Here is a 26,586-nt window from a genome sequence, read left to right as displayed (position 1 = left end):
CTGAGAAATCAAGGTAACACCTGCTGGCACATATGGTCAGAGCTGCCAGAATTTATGTTCTTCTGCAGTATGACCGGTTTTTATGGTCCCCATAAATGTGGTTGGTCCCAGTAAAGTTCATGATGAAGCAACAGTTGGTCGTGTATGATAACCAGTGCGCAAACTCATAGTAAAAAAAAAAAAGACAATTTATGTTTCAAAAAAAGCATTGTCCAAGTGCAAACACCTTAAATATTTCCATGTTCTCCTCTTACCTCTTGTTGCCCTGAAAGGCTCAGTCCTGTGGCTTATATTATAGTTGCATTTCCACATTTAGACGTGTCTTGCTGTCTCTGTCGAGCTTTTCTGTGGCTCTCGGTAGAATGCGATGTTCTTTCAAGATGAAGACAGAAAGCATGAGGGGTGGTTTAAATGCTGTCCGCCTTAGTATCTGTATCCAGACACTGAACTGCACCCTGAACACAATCACTGTGAGGCAGGTCCTCTGGTTACTTTTTAACTCCATTCAAATACCAATAAACAAAGGAAAAATAGTGCGGAGGAATACAGTTTTATTCATTTTTGGAGCTGCAGTAGCTCAACCATTCTTTTTCACATTATAGCAGAATATAAAAACTGATCTTGAACTATTCACCAAAGACTGACTGAAATTGGGAGTGGCAGAAATAAAGCAAAGGAGGAGAAAAATCTTATGGCCAAATGTTACTTTAGGCATGTGACATTGTTCACTGTTTCCATGAAGTTGGGCCATTTTGACCATTAAAGGTAAAGTAGATCCTCAAGATTAGCTGCTGAATTTTTTTTTTTTGTGAAAAATCGTTTATGTGTTCATGAATGCAGACAGCGACAGTCAGCCTGTCAGCCAGGCGGAGATGACATAACTAGGAGATGGAGTGACAGTTGGGTGTCCACAAGGCCGTGGCAGCTGGATTGCTGGCCGGCAGCAGCTCTGATTGCGCACGATGTGTAAATGTTGCCTGGGGTATATAAAAAGCGTCACACGTTATAATTTTACAGGATATTTTCTGTTCAGAGACACCTGTTGAAGGAACATCTTGAAAGCAAATGAATAAACTGGAAAATTAAAGATGTTTTAGTAATGCCAGAAGTTCTATGTTAGTGGGACGGCAGCACGGCGGCAGGGAGTGGCTGTCAGTCTGAAATCGGTCGATCTTCAGATGATTTTGGGGACCTTGGAGACCTTCCTATCAGTCAATTATCGCGCGCTGCTGGACTGCCACCATGCGACCTCCAAATGTGCCTGGGTGCCTGACCGGTGTCAAAAAAATTGTCCGATCACCTTTTGATTTGACCTGTTTCTCCCTTGCCTCCCTGCTCTCTGGTGTTGGGGTCCCCTGTGGCAGTCCTGTGTCTGGCTGGATTGCCTGGTGGGTGGATTGTCTTTATCTGCTATACCGTACTGGTGTCGGGGGTGCCCTGGCAACTGCTGTAGCTTCGGCGGGGATCTTGCTGTGGGGATGGCCGGACACTCTCCTTTTTACATTCCATCATCTGCCTTAGCAGAACATGAATACCCACCTGAGCAAAGGTGTCAGCTCTTGCACAACCTTGCACAATATTCTGTAACAGAAATGCGTTTGTATGCATATGTGCGTGTGAACTGTAGTTGTGTGGAGTACAGTACATGTTGACATAATCGAAAGCAAAGATTTTTGGAGCCATCAGGTAAGTTTGTAACACTTGAGTATGTGTGTCAACAGGTCCCGCCCCTCTTGACTAACATTTACACCAGAAGGTGATGATAATCCTCCAGCATCTTGTTGCTTAATGATTCTACCTCCCCTCCACCTCTGTAATCATCCTCTAGATTTCTTTAACTCCCCTTTTCCCCCTTTCTTCTGTGCCCTTACCCCATCTGTAACATCCCTTCCTTCATTCCCCCCTCTCTCTCTCTCTCTCTCTGTATATATATAAAATTTTTACTTTTTCTTGAAACATATTTGCTGAAAAACCTGCATTTAGGTTGCAGCACAATGTCAGTTTGACTTATGTGACTTAGGCTTAAGGGAGCCCAGAGAAATCCCTATTTTTGAAAAGCCCACCGAAGCAAATTGTCAATTCATTCATTTTCTAAACCGTTTCTTCCCTTTCGGGGTCACAGGGCTGCCGGAACCTATCCATGCACTCTCACATCAAGGGCGGGTGTGGTGCAGCGGTAGGGCGGTCGACCCATGATCATAAGATTGCAGGTTTAATTCCCGCCTTGCACGCCCATGTGTCGAAGTGTCCTTGGGCAAGACACTGAACCCCACCTTGCCTCTGGTGGTAGGTTGGCGCCAGTGTTCGGCAGCGGAGCCGCCATCAGTGTGTGAATGTGTGTGTGCATGGGTGAATGGGACTGTGACTGTAAAGTGCTTTGGGCCTTCGTAAGAAGGTAGAAAGCACTATATAAGTATACGGCATTTACCATTTACATCACCCCTTTGGACAATTTAGAGTCCAATTAACCTACGAAGCATGTTTTTGGATGGTGGTAGGAAGCCACAGTCCCCGGAGAAAACCCACGCATGCACGGGGAGAACATGCAAACTCTACACAGAAAGGTCCTCCATTGATGTTCTGGTTCAGGTCCCCCAGCTTAAGAGGCAAGAGCGTTAACCACTGTGCCACTGTGCAGCCCAGTCAAATTGTCAATATCCATCCTTTTTTAACCCTTGTGCTATCTTAGATGACCCCACCCTTACATTGACGTGTTCCTCCCTACCATGACAAAGGTGGATAAAGGTGGAAAGATTTATGTAATCCATGGACACCAGTGAAAATCACAAATCATTGAAGAAAAAAGGTTCAGAGGACTGTCTAGTGGGTCTAGATGACCCAACTCCCAACGTTAAAGTGCCTAGGATAGCACAAGGGTTACAGACCAACTCCAAATAAAATTGTGTTTTTGGTGCTGCATATTTCTGATGTTGGCGGAAAATAAACTCAAAATTGCATTTCTGAGTATTTCTTTATTCAAATAATTGTGAATCAGAACCTGTGACAGACTGGCGACCTGTCCAGGGTGTCCCCTGCCTTCGCCCACAAGTGGCAGGGATAGGCTCCGGCAGCCCTGTGACCCCGAAAGGGAATAAACGGAAGAAGATGAATGTGAATCAGAAGCAAAGGAAAAAATGGCATTTAAAACTGAGTAGGTCTTAAGCTCCCTGCTCTGCTCTATTCTGATGCATCCACTTGCAGATGACTAGATCCATGGACGTCTACATTTCCTCATCTGACAAAACTGTACAGCTGGATAGCTCCGACATTGCTCGCAATTTTTGTTGCAGTGATAATGTTAGGTCAGGGGTGTGAGGGGTTGTGAGGGTGTAAACAGAGAGCTCTCAACAAAGGGGAGGGGCAAGGGGGCTGGGGTTGCTCCGCACCAACAGTGAATTTCTAATAAACTCCAGCAGGTCTGCAGAAACTGATCTTGAAAACAACACGTCTTTTCAATTTTGGTTAAAAATGGCAAAATCACAATTGAAATTGAAGATTAATTCTTGAAAAGCTCTAGTCTAAAAGTGAAAACTAAGGTATCAGAGATGAAAAAATAAGACTGAGCAGGAAGCAATTTTCAAAAAAAGAATTTTCTTTAAACTTTGTTGAACAAAAAACAGCCTTTATTTAAAAAAAACAGTTAACAGTTAAAATATCTGTGAGACCATCTCTTTGGAAAACATTATGAATAAAACTCTTCAAAATAAAAAAGAAGAACAGTGACGAACCTAAAAGACCAATGTGACTTTATCATTTTAGATTTGGATATTTTTCCTCCACTTATCTTCTGCTTGGGAGTTTAAGTTTCTAACTAAAGAAAATTCAGTGTCGATCAAACAGTTGATGGGCGAAAAAAACTGTAGAGAAGTCAGCATAGTGTAATGTGGAGGACAATTTAGGCAACTCCCTTTGTATATTTAAAGGGAAAAGCTATACTTTTATTATTAAACCAAACTTTTAAATAAATTTTTACCTTAACAGTTAAGGTTGACAACCTTTGAAGTGAACCAACACCGTTTTGGTTCACTCCCACTTTGCTCCTTTATGCCCACACATGCAAAGTTTGTCTGTTGAATTACAATAATAAAATAATTTTTGTCACGTAAACCACTAAAAATCTGCCTGAAGACAATTCATGTGTCTCTGCTGTCTGTTGGAAATTGAAGTGGTTCTACTTGGTCCTCCTTCACTGTGGTCCAAGGCCTCCCTGAGTGATTTGGCCGTCGCTGTGCTCATTCCCCCAAAGGCGGTAAAACTGACTGAAGTCCACGTAGGGTGGGACCCTGCCCGTCTCATCTGGCTGCGCCGCCTGGCTGCCTCTCTGGCGGAACAGGCTGCCGTCCCCTGAGCTGGAGCTGGAGCTCTGAGTCTGCGTGTTGGTGGACTGCAGGGTAGCTGTGGGGCTCTGACTGCTGGGGAGAGGGGGGCGGTAAAAGGAAGAAGAACATTTTGGGTGATCGGAAAGCGTGGAAGAGCAGGAGCAGACGGGGATAAGGGTGGGAATAGACGACGTGGAATTGGGGCCACCACAGCAGAGAAGAGAGTCCATGTCAGGGGAGGAGTGAGAGAAAGAGAGAGGAGGAAGAGGGGAAAAAGGGATTTCAATTAAGGGCTCCAAGATGTCCACAGTTTTGGAGGTAGTTGGATGAAACATGCTAGAGGAGTGAAGGGGATAAGCCACAAATATGGTAGGAGACAGGTTGGATAATGTGGAGCATAAAGGAGAAAATTCAGATGGTGAGTGACAGACAAACATTGTGGAGTTGAGAATGAAGCAGCTTTTCAGCCCCACACAGAGTAGACATGCACAAAATGTTAGTGGGCTGGACTGTTCACCAGGTCACTCCAAGCAGGATAATGACTGACAGATGCTGACATTATTCTATCGTTTCAGATGAATGCGTAAGTCTGTTGCTGGTTGTGTGTAGCAGGGGCTGAGAGCAACGCACTTCTGATTTCCGCTGAATCTTTTTAGAATCTAAAGCTGCTGTGTTCAGTGCAGCACAGAAAATAAGGAAAAAGCAGCAGTAAGGTCTAAAGCTATGCTCACACCCCCCTCGGCAATACAGGTTCAAGCGACCATGTCCAATGAAAAGTCTATGTAAATGCGCATTTTGAGCTCCCTCGATCAAAACTCTCCCAATCATGCATAGCAACACACGTTTTTTTAGTCTCTACATACAAAACGTGTGTTTGTCTGCTAAACCAGGTAGAACTTTGACCAATCAGTGACTCGTATTTGTTAGTAACATATGGATGGCGTCTTTTTTTTCTTTTTCTTTTTCACGGTGCCATCTGTTCCAAAATTGAACATGAAGTACAAATTAATAATTGCTGTTTCCGGCTGGAATTATATGAAACCAAGTCTTTCATATATCGGAATAAAAGCTGCGCCTGGAGCAAGATTCACGAGATTTGCACTGCTTCGACGTTTGGAACCAAGCCTCTTTCGACTGCTGGTGGTCTACATGTGCTACTAGACAGAAGAGAAAAAAATGAGGAAGAAGCCCCTCTCTCTTTTTGTCCTGCAAAAAATCCATGTGTTAAAAGTGCATTCAAGAATGCGGGGTTAGGGCGTTGTGGAAATGCCAACACTCCCACCCACAAACCAAAATTGTATTTCTAATGAGCTGCTGTTGATGGGCATAAAATGTCTGCAAAAACGACTAATGGTTTTTGATTTCATCTAATAACTGCACAATCATGATTAAAAGAATACAGCGAACGATTTTTCAAAAGAAAAAATATGGTTGGATGAAAATGTACATATATAATAAATAATTATTTAATTTTTGCATTTCAGAGAATTTCTCCTTTTGAATCGCTGTCAATCAAACTGTCGCAAAGATACTCGGTTTGAATGAATGACCCGCATAAAATATGGCTTTTTAAGACATTTAGGTTGTGGGATTATGGTTAAAAACTTTATAATCATAATTAAAACACCACTTGCTACATTTCTATAAAAGAGAATTTTCATAGGGGACTATAAGCAGTGCATTTGTGTTCTCACTGACATTCCAACAAAAGAATTTGACTTCAAATATGTTTTTCTTGTTTGTCACTGTTGTGTTACCGCTGTGTGTTATACATAACAGCATGAGAACGTGTAGACGTCAGTGTATTGAAGATGAGGAGTCCTTTCTGGGGTTCCTCTTAATTTCAGACATTTCTCCGCACACAAGACTTGAAGTCCAGCTCACCAAAAATAAATACAGCAAAAGTAGAACAAGGTCTTATCTCGCTGTTTATTTTAAACGCACCCATAAATAAACTTAGCAGTTCCAGGAGTGAGGGGTCAGAAGAGGCTCACCTTGAGGGCCTTGTGTGCAGCAGCAGCACACAGTGAGAACAAAGTTTGAAAATAAAAAGATAAAGGAAGCGGATAAAAAAAAAAGCGAGCATGCACGCTCACACAACAATGCAGGGGAAAAGAGAAAAAAAAGAAATCCAGATGCAAAAGGAAACCAGAAATGTGAAGCTTACCCCGGTGTGGGGGTGCCTTCCTCCAGGGTGGAGGCAGTGCTAGTTCCATTAGTGAGGGTCCCTTGAGAGGGCATCACCAGTGAGAGTGTGACACTGGTTTTACTGGTGCTCTGACTGTTGGAGTACGGCACTGACACAGGGTAGATCCGTCCACCTGAAGAAAAACACCGTCTTAACGTCATTTCTTTAAATGTCAACAAGAAAAACACTGCAGATAAATCCTTGTGATAAAAGAAACACCAATACTGGGGAAATAACACTAAAAGCCGTGTGGATCTTGGGCATAAAACGGGCATCTTCAGAAGGCTAAACAAACCCTGTTATTTTGGCTCCAATAGCGGTACTTGGTGACATTCTGACAGTCTGTGATTTGTTATTCAAAAGGCCCTGACAGACAAACAACAATCCAAACAAAGGCAGTGGATCAAAGTGCCTCCTGTCCAGTCTTCTCCTGTCATCTGCAACTAGACATGAAAGACCTCATCTTGGTGATAACTCCAACATGTAAACAACAAATATACATTCTTTCTTAATAAAGGAAGAGGTATAAAAGATCATAAACAGTGCTCCTCAAGATGATTTATATCCCTTCATAGAGGGGTATGAATAATCAATAATAATTAAAAACAATGTGAAAAGATGGAAAGCTAGGGAGTTAGGAGACAGTAAGATATTTTGTCTGATCCAATGACTGTAAATGAGAACTGGACTGAGGGACAAACAGATGACTTTTTACACTCTTAAGATTCAGTTTTTCCAGTGTACCTGCTGGCTGCGAGATGCCAAAAACCCATAGATTTCTGCTGAGAAATAAACAGCTAATACTCCTCTCATTCTATTGATCAGAATAACCATTCTCTGCTATCTCTTTTTAACATTTTCTTGGTAATCCATTTTTATTGCAAGTTATTCAAGTCATAAACTGGCCAATCAGATCCTTCATTAAAAGTTTGTGGTCTCACATCAAACGTTTGAAACATCTTACCGACAGCTTCTCCCAAGACCACTTTTAAGTGGTAGGGGTGTGGATTTCTAACAAGCTCACTCCTGACTGGTGAGAGTGGTTGCCATAGAGACTCAGACCGATTTGGACCAATCACTGCTAACTGATGTCTGGCTCCAACATGGTGGCATCCATATTGCGAAAAAATGGTGACTGAATCGACTTCATTTGGCTGGAGTTGGAAGTAAGTTATTTTTATGAGTGAGGTCACACTCACTTGGTCCGGTTCTCATATACAGTTAATGCTCTGCATTCCAGGTATTCATAAAACAATTGCAGGTAGTCAAGGAACTGTCTAGACTCCAGATTACCATCTTTTGCAAACAGGCGATTACTTGGTTTCCATCATTTTGAAAAGATATTAAAGACACCTGAAGTACAAAGAAGGATTTCTTCCAGAGATTGTATTTTATTCTGGCATAGAAGAATGTAACTGTGATGATAGACTGATACTGTGTCATTTTTCAAAAATCACACAAAGTGCCAGATGAGTGGTGCATAGCCATCCCTGGCTCTGATTACAGTCCAAAAATCCGATTATGAACAATCTGAAAAGTCATTTCCACTCATTTCTACAACCATGAGAGAAGTTAAGAGCCTTCCACTCTTATGAAGAGCGGTCTTCCTAAAAGTCTGATTTTATTTAAGCATTCATGTGTGTCAGCATCATTTTCTTTTTTAATGAAGTCCTGGTGACTGTCAGAGGACATGAATGAGCTTCAAAGAGCCAGTCAGCAACAAAGACGGCTTTGGCAGAGGGTTGTGGGTAATGTGATGCTTTGTGATGTTCCTCACTTGACCTGACACCGTGTCAGCTGAACGTTCCACAATTGGTAGCTTGTAGAAACAAGATTGTTGTTGGTGTAGACATCCCTTAAAGACATGCTCCAATAAGAATAGTGTTTTTTGTTCTTGTGTAGAATGCGTAGAATCTTCTAATAATGGAGGACATATTTTAAAAAAATAAAGTTTCAAATTTCATTTCAGAGTACTTCTTTATTCAAATAGTTGTGAATCAGGAGCAGACAAATATTTACCATTTTGAGAAAGGTTGTATTTGTGACGTGAAATACGCTGGGCGAGCCACAAGCTCCCTGCTCCGAGCTCTCAGCAACGGAGAGAGGAGGAAAGGTCAGGGTTGATAACATTCCCACTGTCACAATGTGATGTGACAAGAGTGGCCTGCTTTACATAGGAGGCAGTTGAGTTCAGGAACAGGTTTTATTCTCTGTTACACCTTGGCTGCACAGCTTACTCATGCTCTCTCTCCTTCACACTGAGCTCTTTTCCTTTTATGGGCTCTAGTTAATTGGCTGGCCACGCCCAGGAAGGAAGCCTCATTTAAACAAACAATAAAGAAAATATACAACAAAAGATAGTAATGTCTTGTAAATCATACAGTTAAAGTCCTGCAAATACAGACAAACATAAATAAACAACTCAAATCACTACAACAAAAGGTACACGAAGAAATCCAAATTCTTTCCACTTCCTGTGCCCAACTATTAAACAGGAAGCAAAGGCCTTGGCCACCATTTTGTTCCTTGGGCACCAGGAAGAGAAGGTGAGAAACATTACATAATCAAACCAGTATTAAACATTTGGTGGTTGTGCATGATGTGTCTAAAACTGATGAGATATGACAGACAGGTGACAAGTAGATCCAACTACTTTGACACACCCACCCACAACTCAAAGGTCAAATTCTAATCAACGTCTGTCACTCTGCAGAAACTATGTCCTAGAAAATGATTTTTTTCTTTTAAATTTTGGCTAAAAACGGCATAATGATATTTAATAGACCACTGGGAACGATTTCTTATTAAGTGAAAGGATAATCAGAGTGGGACTTTGATTTCAAATGCAGCAAATCAATTTAGGCTAGATCTCAGGAAACAGTGTAAAAACTTGGATTAAGATACTTTTCTTTGTTCATTTTAGGTAAAAAATGGCTGGATATAATTCCAAAACGTTCTATACTGATAAAGACACTGATACCTTAAATTTAATATCAAATGCAAAACAACTTTGTTGCCATTTTTTGCCAAAGTTTAAAAAAAAAATCTGTCATTTTGTACGACAGTTTCCGCAAAGTGGCAGGAGTTCACTAGAAATTTGCCTCTGAGTAGTGGGTGGGACAATTGGCGCAGAGCATATTTTCTTTGTAACAAATGAGTTCTTTTTCATATTCCATTTTTCATCTTCTCCTGATTCACAATGATTTGAAAAAAGAAATACTCAGAAATGCAATTTAAAGCTTAATTTTCTTTACAAATGTCCATCATCAGAAAAAAGCCAAGAACATGTTAAGGGTGGGTCTATAACAAGACTATAACTGCTAACTGCTTTTCTCAGAAGTTTTGGCTGTGCTTTTTGATTTTTTAACTCTTTTCACAGGCTCACTGCATAAATTAAGATCCAAAAAATAAATAAACTAAAGCAAAAGGAACAAATTGTTATCAACACATCATATTATAGCAAACAGTTTGATTAAAGTTCACGCAGTATTGAACAGCTACATTTTTGTGAGGTTAGCTGTTGCTAACGCTGACTGGATGATTCATTTGGTTACAAAATTGGGTTAAGTGAAAATGATTGTTTTGATAATCAATTGCAGTGAAGCCATTTGATTGGTGCATAAAAAGTATCCAACTGGAAACCCAGGCCTAAACCACTTCTTACATTTTTAATCTACTTTCCATTTGATTCTATACTACAAAACCCCCTAAAACTGAATAATGAACACTCTGAATCCATTATAGAAATGGTCTCCAGCCCAGTGAGAATACAAAGTCCTACCCTGCGTGGGTGTGAGTGCTCCATCCGCCAACGGGTAATTGAGTGTGCGGATGAGAATGGTCATGTCCTCGTGTCTGTAGGCTTCCCTCTGACGGCCAGAAACGTACGCGTCGTGGTGAAGTCGCTTGACCCGTTCCACTACAGACTGAGCCGCCGCCTCTAGGCTGGTCTGCTGGGCCAGCTCAGCTGCTACCATGGCAACTATTTCCTAAAGAGGACAGAAAAAGACACAGGAGGTCCACAAAGATTAATTGTACAGCTGCTGGAAGATGGAGATAATTAATATAATGAAATGTGAAAGGACAAGAGCAGAAGAAGATGAAAATCAGGCCAGAATGTAACCAGAGACAGAGGGGGACATTTTAGAGTGGGTACTTCAACTTTAAACTACAAAGAGGTAAAAAAAAATAGCAAAGGAGCAAACAGAAATATTTCAACAGAAAAATAAAAACTGGAAAAGAAGATGAAAGAAATATAATAGGCCTAGATGAAAGAAGGGTAAAGAAGTTAGAAAAGGTTCTTACAAATCCGCATCTACTTTACAGGAAATCTTAAATTGAGTAAACAAAAGAGGAAAAAAAAAAAAAAGGATTTCTCCTCTGACCTGATTGACCTGTTCGGGGCCGTGGGCTGACTCGAGTGCATTTATCAGCCCCTCTGACATGAGCAACAAAAATCCTGTCAGTCCATCTAAAGAGTGGCTGCCATGAATCTCCGGCTCTGAGATGATTGGTTTCGTCTTTGCTGAACTAACAGTGGAAGAAGACAGAGAAGGAATCGATCTAAGTCACTTAAGATTGAAACAAGGGGCACTAGGTGCAAGAAAGTATCACAAAATCTGCAATCACACTTCAAAATAAAAGCAGCTACAACAAGAATAGACACAGAAGGACGAGATAGAAGGACAAAGAGGAAGGATGGGGGATGAAAAGACCCATAAGTGCAGTTGACATCCACACAATGAGGCTGGATAATCTTATTGATCCACACAATGGCTTATACTGCTCTCTGAAATTCATTGACTTTTCCATTTTCTACGCTGACACCACCAAGATTTTACTGTCTCTGAAATCAACACTGCAGCAAAAGTAGCTTAAAAATGAAGAAACTGCAACAAGAAACCACAGGAACAGGAAATGGGTAACAGACAAGATAGAGAAGCAGGAATTTTGAGCTGGAGTTCCCAGATGAAACTGCAAATGCAAATGTTATTTGAGAAACAGAAGAAACGAGCCGTCTGAGATGCTTATAAGAAGCTATATAGTCACCGTTCAGAAAATGTTATGAGAGCAGGTTTCACCTGAGCAGCTCGACTTCATTGTAGTTAAACTTGACTCGGTAATCTCCAAGTCTCCTGGTGCTGCTCTGTCCTGCTATCTGCCCCACTTGTCTGACCCGAGCAGAATCCACACCTGCATGGAGACGTCAGAGGAGCAGACAATGAGGATGTGAGGGTGATGCTGTCCACAGGAGCAAAACTCAGAGGCAGGAAGTGCAAGTAAAAGTCAAAGAATGTGTGAGCGTGTTTGGAGGAAAATGTGGGGACCTCCTCCTGGCCTTACATAGTAATTGTGGTGCTCCTTCTGAACAACTTTGAAGAAAAAATGAACAGTGGCCATTCACAGCATGCATCTTCATCTTTTCTTGACATCTTGTTTTACATAAAGGATGCTTTTAGGTGAAGCACAAACCAAACTGTCCTCTAATGACGAGTTTCTTAAAATGCATCTTGAGCCCTTAAAGACAAACTCAACGAAAATCATGTTTTTGGAGTTTTTAACATGTTCTTGTAGCATTTTTCTGATATTTATAAAGGAAATTAAGCTTAAAATTGGATTTGTGATTATTTTTATTCAAATTGTTGTGAATCAGGAGCAGACGAAAAATGCCATTGGAAAAAGCCTGTAGCTGTGACGAGGAGCTGCATCAGAGGGCCACAAGTTTCCTGCTTCGCTCTATTCTGCCACATCCGCTTGTGGAGGACTAGATCCACGTCCGTCTTTGTTTTCCTCGTCCCAGATGGAATCTGGCTTAAAACTATATGACTGGATACCTCCAATATTACTCAATCTTTTTGTTGCACCAGTAATGTCAGGTGGGAGTGTGAGGGGCTGTTAGCTAGCAGATGAGTGGGTGATGGGAAGTGAGGGTGGGCTTGCTTAGCGCCAACACTTCAGCCCACAACTCAAGAGGCAAATTTCTGATGAACTCCTGCCGCTCTGTAGAAACCATGTCCTAGAAAACGACACAGGCTTTTGATTTTGGCAGAAATTCTGCACTGGGAAGACTTTGAAAATAGATCAAATAGATCAAAAGATGATTGGGGTGGGTCTTGAGTCAGATTCATTACTTTCTGTAAAACTTGCTTTTCTATCAGTTTTTTACTGTGTGTAGATGGGTCAAAAACAAGATGGATAAAAACAAAAAATGTGTATTAGTAAGTATAAAAACTAAAAACTGCATTCTCACCGATGAAAAAGTGGGATCAGGAGCAGCCATTACTCTGTTTTAATCACAGGATTTACAACCATTATTTACAGCACTGTAGCCTGGCTAGGAAGCCAGGCTTAGGAAGAAGGTGGAGATTTGTGAGCAGCAGTATGGTTTCATGCCCCGTAAGAGCACCACTGATGCCATTTTTGCTTTGAGAATGTTGATGGAAAAGTACAGAGATGGTCAGAAGGAGCTGCATTGTGTGTTCGTAGATTTAGAGAAGGCGTATGACAGGGTGCCGAGGGAGGAGCTGTGGTACTGTATGAGGTCGTCTGGAGTGGCAGAGAAGTATGTCAGAGTAGTTCAGGACATGTATGAGAGAAGTATGACGGTGGTGAGATGTGCTGTAGGTCAGACAGAGGAGTTCAAGGTGGAGGTGGGACTACACCAAGGATCAGCTTTGAGTCCTTTTTTGTTTGCTATGCTGATGGACAGGCTGACAGACGAGGTAAGACAGGAATCTCCCTGGACAATGATGTTTGCGGATGACATTGTAATTTGCAGTGAGAGTAGAGAGCAGGTGGAGGAACAGCTAGAGAGGTGGAGGTTTGCTCTGGAAAGAAGAGGCATGAAGGTCAGTCGTAGTAAGACAGAATACATGTGTCTGAACGAGAGGGATCAAGGTAGAAGCGTTAGGTTACAGGGGGCTGAGGTGAAGAAGGTGCAGGAGTTTAAGTACTTGGGGTCAACAGTTCAGTGTGATGGGGAGTGTGGAAAAGAGGTGAAGAGGCGAGTGCAGGCAGGTTGGAGCGGGTGGAGGAAAGTGTCAGGAGTGTTGTGTGACAGAAGAGTGTCAGCAAGACTCAAAGGAAAGGTGTACAAGACAGTGGTGAGACCAGCTCTGCTCTATGGGTTAGAGACGGTAGCAGTGAGACAGAGACAAGAGGCTGAGATGGAGGTAGCGGAGATGAAGATGTTGAGGTTCTCCTTAGGAGTGACCAGGTTAGACAGGATAAGGAACGAGTACATCAGAGGGACGGCTCATGTTGCCTGTGTTAGCGACAAAGTCAGAGAAGCCAGACTGAGATGGTTTGGACATGTTCAGAGGAGGGATAGTGGATATATTGGTAGAAGGATGTTGGAGATAGAGCTGCCTGGCAGGAGGGCAAGAGGACGGCCAAAGAGGAGATATATGGATGTCTTAACAGAGAACATGAAGTTGGCTAATGTTAGGGTAGAAGATGTCCATGACAGAGTGAGGTGGAAAACGATGATTCGCTGTGGCGACCCCTGATGGGAAAAGCCGAAAGAGAAAGAAGAGATTTACAGCACTGTAGGCTGCATATCATCGTCATAGTTTTTTGTTTTTGTTTATATTCTAAAGTATTATTATGCTGTATACATTTTCTTTTTACTCTGATGTATGATGGTTACTTTATGTGTGTGAATGATAATGGTTAGAATTTCCTTGGCAGTATGAGTGCAATATGTGCTGTTACTGTAAACCTAAGAGGCTACTCTTCCCCTAAAATCCTTTTTCTGTTTTTCAGTTTTATACAAAATTGTATTCTGTTAGCTATACAAAAACAGTACAGTATCCACTGTCAATGAATGACTGAGCTAAGACTGAGAGGTGGACATGAGGGATATTTCAATGGTCCTCTGCTAAAGTGACAAAACATCTACGGTAATCATTTTGACTTGCAGTGCTTACACATTGCCGAAGGGATGGAGTATTTTGGGGGCACTGACTGTTTAAATGAGAAAGAAATGTAGTTTTGACAGATGAGTGAATATTTTTGGGAGAGATATGAGCTTTTGCAGGTGAACCATGGTGTTGTGCTGAACCATCCACATTATTTTGGCAAAAGCACCAAGAGTGTTGAGAACGTCTGGTCTGCCTCAGGAAAAGAGCCAAAGCAATTGTGAAGGATCTTTGCCATTTTCATGGCACTGACTCTTTACATGGGAAAGGAATTTAGTTTTGAAGCAGGAGTGAACAGTTTTGGGAGATATATTAGATGTTGCAAGTGAGCTATGGTGTTGTGCTGAACTGTAAGACTGTTTTGCCAAATGATCTTAGAATTTTCAGAATGTAATTTCTGTTTCAAGAAATGAGCTAAACCAATGGAGAAAAACTGTAAAGGAGGCAACAACTAAAGTCTATTTGGGATTTGTACCTGTTTCTCATGAATAAAAAACCTAACTCTTTGAAAAGCAGTCGTTTTTAGTTTGGCAGCAACAAGTTAATTTTTACGTTTTTCTTTGTTTTATTTGTGCCAAAAACTTGACATTTCTCATCACAATTGTCAGAGCAAACTTTGAAAAAACTAAGTATTTATAAAGAAGGGAATTCCACACGCGAACACAAATGCTTTAAAGGAAGGTGTTCTCAGTTGTTTTCCTCTCACCCAGTGCAGCGAGCCTCTGCAGCTCTTCCTCATTGTCTGTGCTATGAGGTCGACCAATCTGCTGGACCTGGTTCTGACCGTCACTGCTAGACTTGCAGAGTAGAACTCGGTTAGTGCCTGAAATTACAAGGAGGTATTATAAGCATCAATTTATCTAAAAGCTCAGCTAACAAACAATTTACATATTAGCAAATATAGAAATTTTCATTACAAATGAAAACTCATGAACCTGAGTTTATTTAGAGATAAAATCACAAAGACTCATCTTTATTTGAAGCCTCAGTCCAATCATCTTTTGATATATTATTAAAGTGCCCCCAAAGGTCTTTTAATTATGATTATGCTGTTTTTAGCTAAAATCAAAAACTTTCATCTTTTTCTAGGACATAGTTTCTGAAAAGAGGCAGTAGTTGTATGTGGAATCGTCACAAATACGCTCTTTTTCCAACAACAGTTTATTGGCTACTCCTGAGTCACATCCATTTGATAAACACTCTGTTACCATAGTATTCGCTCACCTATCTTGACTCACATATGAACTCAAGTACCATCCCATTCCCCCCTTTTGCAGCTATTACAGCTTCAACTCTTTTGGGAGGAGTGTCCACAACGTTGGGCTAATCTGAAGGTCACATGAAGTTTGGATTTGTAGCATTTGACTGTGCAGAAGGTTGACACTTCAGCATCAGCTGAACCTTCTCCATCAGTTTACATGGGTTACCACTTGGTGGCTGAGTTGCTGTTGTTCCCAAACTCTTCCATTTTGTTATGATAGAGCTAACGGTTGACTGTGGAATATTTAGGAGCGAGGAAATTTCACCAGTGGATTTGTTGCACAGGCGGCATCCTATGACAGTTCCACACTGAGCTCCTGAGAGCGGCCCATTCTTTCACAAATGTTCGTGAAAACAGTCTGCATAACTGAGTGCTTCATTTTCTACACCTGTGGCCAGGTTAAGTGATCTGGACACCTGATTCTGATCATTTGGATGGGTGAGCAAATACTTTTGGTTATATAGTGTATGTCGTCCATCCTCAAAAAAATACCCAAAGAATGTGTAAAAAAACACGCACTCACACTCACACAAAAGTGGGTTGTTTACAGACACTGTTTATGGTTGTTTTGGCAGATAAATCTAAACACACAATTATTGCTTTACAGTAACAGAATTGCATATGAATCTTTAATTACTTTTTTTTACAAAACATTCTGTTCATTGACTTCAATAATGAACATTGACTTCAGTGTTCAATTCATAATTGAAGTCAATGAAATTTGTTGAAAAAACTGTCTGCAATGAAACTATAACGTGTATCTACAGGTCAAAGAACAAGACATTGACTCATCATCCAAACTTTTCAACTACCTTTTAATCATGAACATGAGTACACTATTTGCTGAGAGAAAAACAAAATACCAAAGCTAACTGGATCCAGGTTACAAAATATAAAGCTGACTGGATAAAAGGTTATAAAATGTATCAGAGAATGGTTACTCTGACAAATATGACTAAATTATATCAGTTTAATTTGTAGAAGTCTATGGGATTTTGGCTTCTTGTAGCCAGAAGGTACTTTGTGTTTAGAATCTAACGGGAGGAAGAGGCAACTCAGTCCAGTTCTCACATACAGTCAATGGTTGGATCTAAAGAATCGGTTCCGGTTATTGTTGTAAATACATTAAAACCATTAATGATGACATGACAGTGACCTGATAAACATCCATGTTTGGAGATTCAAAAACACAAAACAGAAGTGTCTAACACTGGAAGATGATTACTGTCATGTCACAGCATTTCCAAATGTCTGAATCGACAATGACCCAAAACGAAAAGTAAAGGACAGATCAATGATTAATTAACTTTTACAGTGGTACTTCTGGGCCACTGAGCAGAACAGTCCATTCAATGGCAAACCCTTCTGAGTATTAAAATACTTAGGTTTAAAAGTCCGCCATAGGTCACAATATTCTTAGGTTTTTTACTGGTAGTTTCATCTTCAAATGTAAGAAAGTCAATTTTTAAAATAAATTATTTAATATTTGTTTATAAAACACAGTGCAGCCAATGACAGCTTTGTAGGATTTCAACCACTTAACTTTACCGTAACATTTATTTTACTTTAAACATTCTGATGAAGGTCGGCGTACAATATTGAAATTAAAAGTATGAATTAAGCTTAAAGATATTAAATTCACTTATTTTTTATAAGACTTGGGTTTTTGGAGACATGTCCAGGCCATATATTTTATTTTTATTTTCCTTTAGACAAGCAACAGCCGATGGGCTCATGTGTTTTGCTCCATCTTTAAACCGCTTCTATTTTCAGATTTACTGTTACGTCCAAACATCCTCTTCTCCAGTTTTAGTCCTTCTTGCACAACTTTGGTTTTTGGATTGTTCCTATATGATTACAGCAAAACAGGAGTGCAATAATGCCCATCTCTGTTCTTGCAGTGATAAATCAGCGTGCTCCCTCTAGTGTTGCTTTTAAAAACTTCACAGGCAAAGAGCAGAAACAAACCCTCAGGTGGATCTCTTCATGCCTGCAATCTGACTTTAGGTTCGTGGGTAAAAGCCAGAAGTTCTGAGCACTCTCTGTAACAACAGCTTCCACATCCTGCTGAAAACGACATGAAAACGAAATGCCCTAAAACGCCACCATGAATAATTCATGAGTCTCTAAAACACCTAAACAGGAAACCCCACCGCTGCTGCAGGGTGCATGAAGTAAAGCTGGGTTAGGTATCATCACTTTTAAATACTTTACTTGCTAAAATTAGTTTAGGTTGGCACTACATATGAAAACATGCACACATTTTGTTATTAAATATTTCAAATATTTTGAATTTTTTCTGTTGGAAAATTATTTTAAAAACTGAAAATAATTAAGTGAACAGCCTATTATGATGAAACATTTTCAACCATAAAAAAGTTGAATGTTTAACTGTGTTGGTTGCTCTATAGATACAAAAATGTGACCCCATGACAGTGAATGAATTATTGAAGGTGATCCTGTCTCATCTTACCTATGCCGGAAAAAAAAGACCACAGTTTTAACTAGGGGTGCAACAGATCACATTCGATCCACTAGCCACGGTTCGGCACACACTTGTACTGGCGGGTGGGCCACAAGCTCCGTTTTCCTGGTCTGAGCTGGCATCGGGCTCAAAACTGTATGACTGGATGCAACATTTTACGACTATTTCTGGCTTTATGTACAAAACACGTGGAAATGAAATGGGCATGTCAAACCAGGTCAAACTGTAAGTAATCGGGACTCAGATTTGGTTGTGACATATGCAGGCGGTCAAACTCAACTTTGAATATCTGGTGAACTCAGACATGAGGACCAGCCGTATGACAGAGAAAACAGAGGGAAACCAAGGCCACTCCCCTCTCATAATGTCATCTATTTCTGCCATTGCAAGGACGCTACCAACGAATCAAACTGTTTTTCTTGCCCAATTTGTGAGATTTGCACAGCTTCGACATTTTACAGCAAGCCTCCTTCCATCTGTATGTGGCGGACTTGCACTAGTAACCAGTAGAAAAAGAAGCTCCTCCCTGCTTGAACAGTGTGAACACCATAAGCTAAATGAGCATTCTTGAACGTATGTCAAATGTCTGTTGTGTATGTAACATACTGGTTGGGGGTGTGAGGAGCTGTAAGCTAGCAAGAGAGCGCATAAACAGAGAGCTCTCGGCAATGGGGAGGGCAAATGGAGCGAGGCTGCTCTGTGCCAGCAGTCCCACCCAAAACTCAAAGGTGAATTTCTAATGAACTCTTGCTGCTTATGCAGAAACCATGTCCTTGAAAACGACACAGGTATGTTTATTTTGCCTAAAAACGGCACAACCATAATTAAAAGAGCAATGAGAATGATTTTAAAAAGGTAAAAAGATTATTGGAGTGATACTTTAAGCCGTTGTGTTTTAAATAGGCCATTAGGGAAAATCAATCCTGTGCACATTTGAGTACATACCAACATTGGCGACATAAAGCTTGTTGTTGAGAATTAGTGCCACCACAGCTGTGGCGCCTCCCGACACCTCCTGCTCCAGCTCCTTCAGGCGCTCCTGCACCTTCTGACTCTGAGGGGTGAGCTGGTGGAATGCCACATTCTAACCATGCAGAGGGGCGGGAAAGGTGATGGAGGGGCAGAAAAAAAGAGAGTAGAACTGTGCTGATAAAATGTGGACTGACACTAACTAGCCTAAACAATTAGGCTGCTGAGAACAATCAAAGTAAGCGTATTCTTCCAGCACTGAACGTTGGCGCAAAACTACTACCAGGGCTCCAGTTGCTATGGAAACTAAATCCTGTTCTAGATTTGTACTTTCATCAGTCAATATGTTGTGTGAGTGTGTATGTGTGTATACCTCGTTGTGTGGCAGGGTGTATGGGGATAAGTGAGCTTTCTCAGCCAAAGCATCATCTATCGTTTCAAAGTAGCTCTTCTCCACCACGTCAAAGGCCTGTGACAGCAGGTGGAGACACAAAGAAACCATCAGTCAGCTTTGTAAAACACAGATGGGGTGCTTGGTATCCCAACCACCAAAAAGTATCCTGTGGAAATTGTCAAACTAAAATCCATGTTTTCAGAAAAGACAAGAAGTTGGATAAAATGAAACAAAATAGGTAGTTAAAAATAGAAACATTTCTTTTTTCATTCACCATTAAACCAATATTTAACACACAAAAGCAACAGGGAAAGTTATATGCCTTAGCAGTGGTGCAAACCTTAATACTGTTGTGAGTAATGGTCTGCAATCCACTGCTGGCAACACCAGAGGATTACAGACGCCTAATGAAGGTGAAAAAATGATGCAATGTGTTTGTCTGACCAGCCATAAAGATCCACTCTGATGAAACTGGTGTTTTTAACATGGTCTTGTTGCATTTTTTAGATGATGGAGACCATTTATGGGGCGGCCGTGGTGCAGTGATGGGGCGATCGACCTCTGATTGGAAAATTGCAGGTTTGATTCCCGCCTTGCCCGCCCATTTTTTTGAAGTGTCCTTGGGCAGGACACTGAAGGTTGGTGGAAGGTTGGCGCCAGTGTTCAGCAGCGGAGCCACCAACAGTGTGTGAAGGTGTTTGTGAATGGGACTGTGACTGGAAAGCGCTTAAGGAAAGCACTATATGAGTGTATGCAATTTACCATTTATAAAGAAAATAAAGTTCAAAATTGTATATCTTTATTCTAAATGTTGTAGATGAGGAGTAAATGAAAAAAAAGCGTGAATGAAGAGAAATAAGCGTGCAGACACAGACCTGCGTGAGGATCCGGCGGACGTCTCCATCCGTGTGACTGGAGTTCAACTGCCCGAGGAGGAGCTCAGCTGTGAGACACTGAGCAGCAAAGTTAGCCACTCTGCTGCCATCATAACCATTGAAGACTCCGTACAGAAAGCAGCCATCTTCACCTCTGAATATTAGACCAAAAAAATGAACGTTAGGTTCGAAAAACAGACTACAAAACTTATAAAAATGCATTTTTACAGGTATTTCAGAAAGTTGAATAGAACAAATACAACAATGTCATGGATTAAATAGATGAAAAGAAAACTAAAATATTTTTATGCCTAAAAAAATAAGGCTTGTTTACCTCAATAAATCCTAGTCTTTAGTCATTTGAACACTGCTGACTAGTTAATGACATTCCAGAGGTTTAGGCTCCATCAAATTTTCAAAAAAGTTCTCTTCTAAATGTTTCTTAATGTATTTCGAGTCATCCTTAGTACAGCTAGATAGATGTTTACTGGGATTCTTAATCCTCACACAGGTCTGGACAAATTATGAAGCCAACATACAAATGTAATTCAAAACTCAAGTAAATCACTTCCTTATTGTGTAAATACCGTTTTTTGTACATGCTTGAACCGTTATGATGAAATAGTTCTGTCCTGCTTTGAAAGGCTTGATCTGAGTCGCGATCCAATACTTTTTGCAACAAATTTTAAAAAATTAACAAATGTAATTAAAACATACCCAAGTTGTTCCTGATTTATATTTCATTAACCTTTTCAATTCAATTTTTTTTTTCTTTACTTCAAACACGAAATGAAAATAAAAACACAAGAGTTTAAAACAGACAGATAAATCAAGACAGTGTCCCTGAAAAGGAATGGATTGAAGAGAAATCTTGTACGATCCCACCCCTTTTAAAACAGGTTGTACAGATTTCTATTTACAGTTATTTTTTCTTCAAAACAATCACATTACTTTCTGTATAGCACCTATGCAGAAGTGACATTTGTTTTTTGTTTTTATTGATCATTTCTAGCCTTGTAAATTTCCATTAGTGACATCTTGTAGGTTTTTTGAATATATGTAAACTTTTGCTTCGTTTTAAAACTTCTTCCAACCCGTTCCATAAATTCCCACCACATGTTGATAAGCCCTTTTTTTTTGTAGAACGAATGCACTGCTTTTTGAAGTTCAGCTGATTTCTTAACTTGTAATCCCCATCTCTGTCCTTGAACATTTGTTTTACTTGAAAAGAATCTTATCGGATCAGAACCGGTTTACAAAAACTGTTAAACTATAAACTGAATGAACTCAGTAGGGGTGGGATTATATAAATTTGCTTCTTCCCACTCTTTTCAAGCAATAAATCAAACTCTACATGAATTTAGTTAATGATCACTATATTTAATTAAGCAAATGTGATTTAAGTGACTTTTTGGTTTTGTTTTATTTTCTGTCTTTTTAATCTATGCCTTTCATCATTTCTGTAATGAATTTGATAAATATGTGTACATTCTTTATTGCTTTGACCACCATGCTTAAAATAAATCAAAAAATCAATCAACTTTAACTGGACGTAAACATTCATCATATAACAGTTAAAAAGTGTACCTCGATGAAGTAGCTTGAACAGTCAAGCCAAAATATTGCAATTATCAACTAGAATAAATTTATTCAAATATAAACAGTAAAATAGTAAAAAAAAAAAAAATGGGTGATGATTAGTCATGTGAGAAAGTTTGGTGACTGTAGTTTTAGAAATTCTTAAAAATTAATTTCAACTTTTTTGTTCAATTGTCTTTGTAGTAGGGCTGCACGATATGAGGAAAACTTGGGATATGCGATATAGAGATTAATATTGCGATAATGATATAATTTGCAGTATATAAAAAAATAGAAAAATGCCAAAAACATCATTCCCATTTCATTAGAAACAGTTTACAATTACACTTCAAATGACCCTCATCGACATAGGTGACAAACATCTAACATAATAGGCCTCCATCTGATTGGTAAACAATGGGTAAGCGTCTATCTGATTGGTCAAAGCATAAAGGGATTTATTTGATTCGTTAAAAGCGTCAAGCTGCCATAAGATTGTTTTAACACATTTTGGGTTTACGATTTATTGCGATATTCGCAGTCTTTTGCGATATGCCGATTGCAGAGCTGGATATTGCGATAAAGATAAATTTGCGGTATTTTGTGCAGGCCTACTTTGTAGCATAAATATGATGATGAGTATTCATGATTAGCATATATCAAAGTAAAAATATACCGTAATTTCCGGGCTACAAGCCGCTACTTTTTTCCTGCGCTTACAGCCCTGCGGCTTATTCAGTGACGCGGCTAATTTATGGATTTAATTAGCGGCAGACATGTACGTACTTTCAAACTCAGTGAATAGTTTGAATTCTTTATCTAACACCAAGCACAAGACATTTATATTCAACACACCTCTAAGCAGCCAAACAGCATGGACTTGACTTCAGGTCTTAGACACTTCAGTCATGGTTCAACAAAATGAAACACGCATGCCCGGCCGCATCCCAGAATCCTTTGGTGCCATTAGACCCAACGTGCACCAGATCGCCGCTACAATATGATGAAGCTTTCAAGTTAAAAGCAATCGTTAAAAGCAGCGTAAAAAAGTCCACCGTCACCAACGGGTTTGGAAAAGCCGGTTTGCTGCGTGACGGAGAGAACAGCGCATGGAGTGAATTTACACTCCATTTACGGTTTCTAAGGAAACCGTAAAAGCGGAATTTTGCTTTGAAAAACTCACAGCCTCCGTGTGAGCTGGAGACATCTTCTCCTGCTGATTGAGCTGCGGGGCCGATGGCAGTCTGAAGGCTCCCACACGTAACAACGCACCCGCCCCTCATACACAAAACGTACAGTATTCAGTCCGATTGCTTTGCACAGAAACGATTTGCTCCATCCACCGGCGCAACGGGGACGAAGTGCTCCTCCTTGAAGCCGCCCTGGCCAGAGGTGTCGGAGTAGATAGGAAGGGGAGACAAGGAGCGCGCGGGAGCGGAGCGCAGAGGCGTCCGCGGAGTGCAGAGGCTTCTGAATTCTGCCGCACGCGCCGCACTGAGGCGCGCGTATCACGCTGAGGCGCGCGCTTTTCAGTCCCCGCTGCTGTATTTTACCGGTGTGTTTTTTAACCAGCCCTGTTACTCCCATAACGCTGCCGCGACACAAGCGGAAGGAGAGCTGTACCCGTTCACCCCTCCATGCACTGCTGATACTTGCTCATTCTTAAACACGTACAACAGAATGGCGAGCCGGGCATTGGCCCCGCCTTTAGCCCCTAAGACCCATGGGAAATGTGGAATCGCGGATGTAAATTTCCTCTTCATAACTGAGGGATGTAATGTTGATTATATGGTTACTGTTTGTAATTTTAAGTATGATACCTAGATTGTCAATAAGTAAAAAAAAAAATGAAATAAAAACACCATAACTGAGGAACTTGTGAACAGAATAGAGGTCCATGCTGTTTGACAGATATCGATACACTCAAATACATGAGCCACCCACAATGTGCTAATAAATTGCACTCACTCTGGGATGCTGGCCTTGATCTGTCAGGATGACAATATCGCCTAACACATGCGCGGCTTGAACTCTGACACGGCTTGTGTATGTATAAAACTAATTAAACACGTGAAAATGGGTGGGTGCGGCTTGTAATCGGGTGCGCTTTGTAGTCCGGAATTTACGGTATTTGTTTTGGTTGTTTTTCTGGAAAGCATACATTTTTATTCTTTTTAAATCCCTTTTTCCCAGGGCTTGCACTTTGTAGACGGCCCCTTGGCAGCTGTCTCACTGTAATCTCTCTGTCAGCAAAATAGGCAGAACCACTCTCATTAAAAAGAAACAAAAACCCAACCTTGCTGTCAGTTTAAATCGTTTATTAAGAGTTTTGAGCCTAGAAGACTAAAGTTGTTAATATCTCTCTACCTTTATGAAACTGCTTGTCTGTGTCTCCTGCTCAAACTGCTGCCATTTTCTGCTGCGCTTTACAGCAACAAAATGTCATGGTGTGTTCATGATATGCAGACTTCCAGAAGAGAATTTATCTACAATAATAAGCTTAAAATAAATAGCGTAATTGTAATAAAATAGTGGTAATTGATATAGCAGAAATAATAATAATAATGATCCCAAATCTGGATGGAACATCTGATTCCAATCGAGTCTGAAACTATGCAGGCCCAGCTTCTGATCACGTAGGAGGTCCCTAGTAATTATCATAAGATTTCAAACAAAAAGCTTAGCGCCAAAACCTGAAGTGACAAAAAAAGAAGCTGACTTCAGAATGGAGATATGAACTTTCAATAAAGTGTTTATTCTCTCGCTCTTAACATTTCTAATTTAAGATCCTTTCTTTCCTGGGATTATTTACCTCAGTCTGAGGTGTCCGTCCTCCATGGGGTGGCTCTGAGTCCCTTTGCCATCTGGGCCGTACACACAGTTTGGGGCGGCGCCGACCCCACACATCTGACAGAGGGGCAGGTCATCCGTCCAACTCTGATGCTGCTGGGAGAAAATTGTGAAAAAGTGTTCAAAAGCTCACCTTCATTCAATACATCTTTTACAACGTTTATATGATAAAAACTATGCAAAATTATATTGGCACCAATACCAATACCATGCCTTCAAAACTATTTAACAGCTTTAAAAAAAAAAATTCAATTAATTCCAGACATCAAAAGTTTAAAAAGACAAACGCTTTCAGATCGTAGGGTTTATCTATAAACAATTTTCGAAATAAATGTCAACTTTTTTTGCTGTTTTCGGTATACTTATACTATATATTTTTTAGTTTTTCCCCCCAAAAGATTTCACAAAAAATGAAATATAACTCAGTCTGAAACCGAATGTAAACAACATACGACCAAACAACCGGGCTAAGTTAGTATTCGGAAGGACTACTATTGCAAAATGATAGGCCCTAAAAACAACAATTCCTTAAAAATCAAGAACAATTTCCTACATTTGATCCCGTCTGCTATATTCCTATGACAGACATAAACTTGGTTACTGTAGGTCCCCAACAGAATTAGAAAATGTAGCTAGTTAGCGGTTAGCAAAGCACTTGGCTCATCTGAAGTAGCTAACTTTTGACACAGCTTTAAGGTTAGAATAAACACCGAATGTTACAAAGTCACGCAGCAAATTAAATGACAACAAACACACTAAAAGCAACAGTTATGTATGACCCAACATGAGCATTATCAGTCGAAAAAAGTAATTTAGGGCAGTTTTTAACGTACACTCTGCATCAAAGTCCTGCGATGCGCCGCCATGTTGGATGGGGCTCGGTGCGTTTACGGTTGCTATCGTAAATTCTATTTTTTGTTTTGATTTTAACCATAAAATCTGAAGTTTCAAGGTCTACTTTGAAGCAACAACGACAAAAATTTTAAAAATAATCAAGATTTCGGTAGTCTTTCATGTTATGACTCTCCAAGGTAAATTTACCTGAATTAGGAACTATTTGTGTGTTTCATTTACAGGTATTTACAATAAAAGAAGGGGAGACAACGCGAATTTTGACCATATACGACCAGAATGATAGATGTTTCGATTTTAAAAAGTGTTTTCCTTTTTTTATTTTACTTTTGCTTTACTTATACGGCATTTGCTTTACTTATAAGGTATTGCATTAGTGTAGGTTAGTGGATTGTCCTACATCATGTGAACGTATCTTTACAAACGCCTTCTTTGGCTTCATTCGGTTTCTTTGGTCATGTTGCCCCCCTGTGGATCCTGTGTGAATTACATTTGAGAAAACCGTCTTGGATTCATGTGTCGCTTGCGCGTGCGCAAGGGCAATCGTTTTATCTTTTTACATTCATTGATATATATTATTTACTGGGGCTATTCAAAATATATTAACAGGTAGCCAACACATGTCTGTACAACATAGGCCTATGGGCAAAAATTTTCACTAAAGTACTTTGAAATTAGCAAAATATTCAAAAGATTATCTGTACTATTTTTAGATAATCAAAAAGACAAAAGCCTAAAAGGTTTATTAAAAAAAAGTAAACACTGGCATTAATGCTTACTTGTCAAACTTTCCTTTTGTAAACTTAATTTATTTACTAACTTATACATAGATTTGCTGCAGTTTAATTGATGGTTATTTTTTCAAATTTATTTGAAAAAATAACAAAGTACGCCAT

The 26,586-nt window shown here is 40.1% G+C and overlaps 2 protein-coding genes across 8 annotated transcripts in view; both read right to left on the bottom strand.

Annotated features, from left to right (window-relative positions):
* Nucleotides 1-434, bottom strand: part of mgat3b (beta-1,4-mannosyl-glycoprotein 4-beta-N-acetylglucosaminyltransferase b) — a 79,127-nt gene extending 78,693 nt beyond the window's left edge. The window contains exon 1 of one of the 2 annotated variants that reach the window (XM_011478417.4): nucleotides 255-434. The gene's annotated coding sequence lies outside the window, so the exon portion shown is untranslated. The remainder of the gene's footprint in view (nucleotides 1-254) is intronic. The other variant, XM_078944064.1, reaches the window with a different exon arrangement.
* A 3,167-nt stretch (nucleotides 435-3,601) lies between these two features.
* Nucleotides 3,602-25,806, bottom strand: tab1 (TGF-beta activated kinase 1/MAP3K7 binding protein 1). Of its 6 annotated transcripts, none has more exons than XM_011478421.4 (11): nucleotides 25,672-25,806; nucleotides 24,801-24,931; nucleotides 20,411-20,564; nucleotides 19,515-19,610; nucleotides 19,118-19,256; nucleotides 15,133-15,249; nucleotides 11,589-11,700; nucleotides 10,893-11,037; nucleotides 10,289-10,496; nucleotides 6,487-6,640; nucleotides 3,602-4,412 (listed from the first exon to the last, which is right to left on the bottom strand). In XM_011478421.4, exons 1-11 carry the CDS (start codon nucleotides 25,702-25,704, stop codon nucleotides 4,187-4,189), a joined length of 1,515 nt encoding a protein of 504 aa, XP_011476723.2. In that variant the 5' UTR covers nucleotides 25,705-25,806; the 3' UTR covers nucleotides 3,602-4,186. The 6 variants fall into 6 exon arrangements, with proteins under 6 accessions (XP_011476723.2, XP_020560573.2, XP_011476721.2 ...); XM_020704914.3 differs by having other exon boundaries at nucleotides 3,602-4,409; XM_011478419.4 differs by having other exon boundaries at nucleotides 24,801-24,934; nucleotides 25,672-25,757.
* Between the last annotated feature and the right edge of the window lie 780 nt (nucleotides 25,807-26,586).

This window comes from Oryzias latipes, chromosome 1 (genome assembly GCF_053564925.1).
Source record: "Oryzias latipes strain Hd-rR chromosome 1, Olatipes_Hd-rR_3.1".
Classification (NCBI taxonomy): Eukaryota; Metazoa; Chordata; class Actinopteri; order Beloniformes; family Adrianichthyidae; genus Oryzias; species Oryzias latipes.
The sequence above is the reverse complement of the archived record's forward strand: the minus strand, read 5'-3'. Positions and strand labels throughout refer to the sequence as shown.

Excerpts from the sequence above, each read along its gene's own strand:
- tab1 (XM_011478419.4), bottom strand. The coding sequence starts at position 25,704 with ATGGCGGCGCATCGCAGGACTTTGATGCAGAGT. Across the intron at positions 19,257-19,514 it reads ACACCCTGCCACACAACGAG|AATGTGGCATTCCACCAGCT; the intron begins GTATACACACAT and ends CTGCATGGTTAG. Across the intron at positions 11,701-15,132 it reads GCAGAGGCTCGCTGCACTGG|GTGTGGATTCTGCTCGGGTC; the intron begins GTGAGAGGAAAA and ends GTCTCCATGCAG.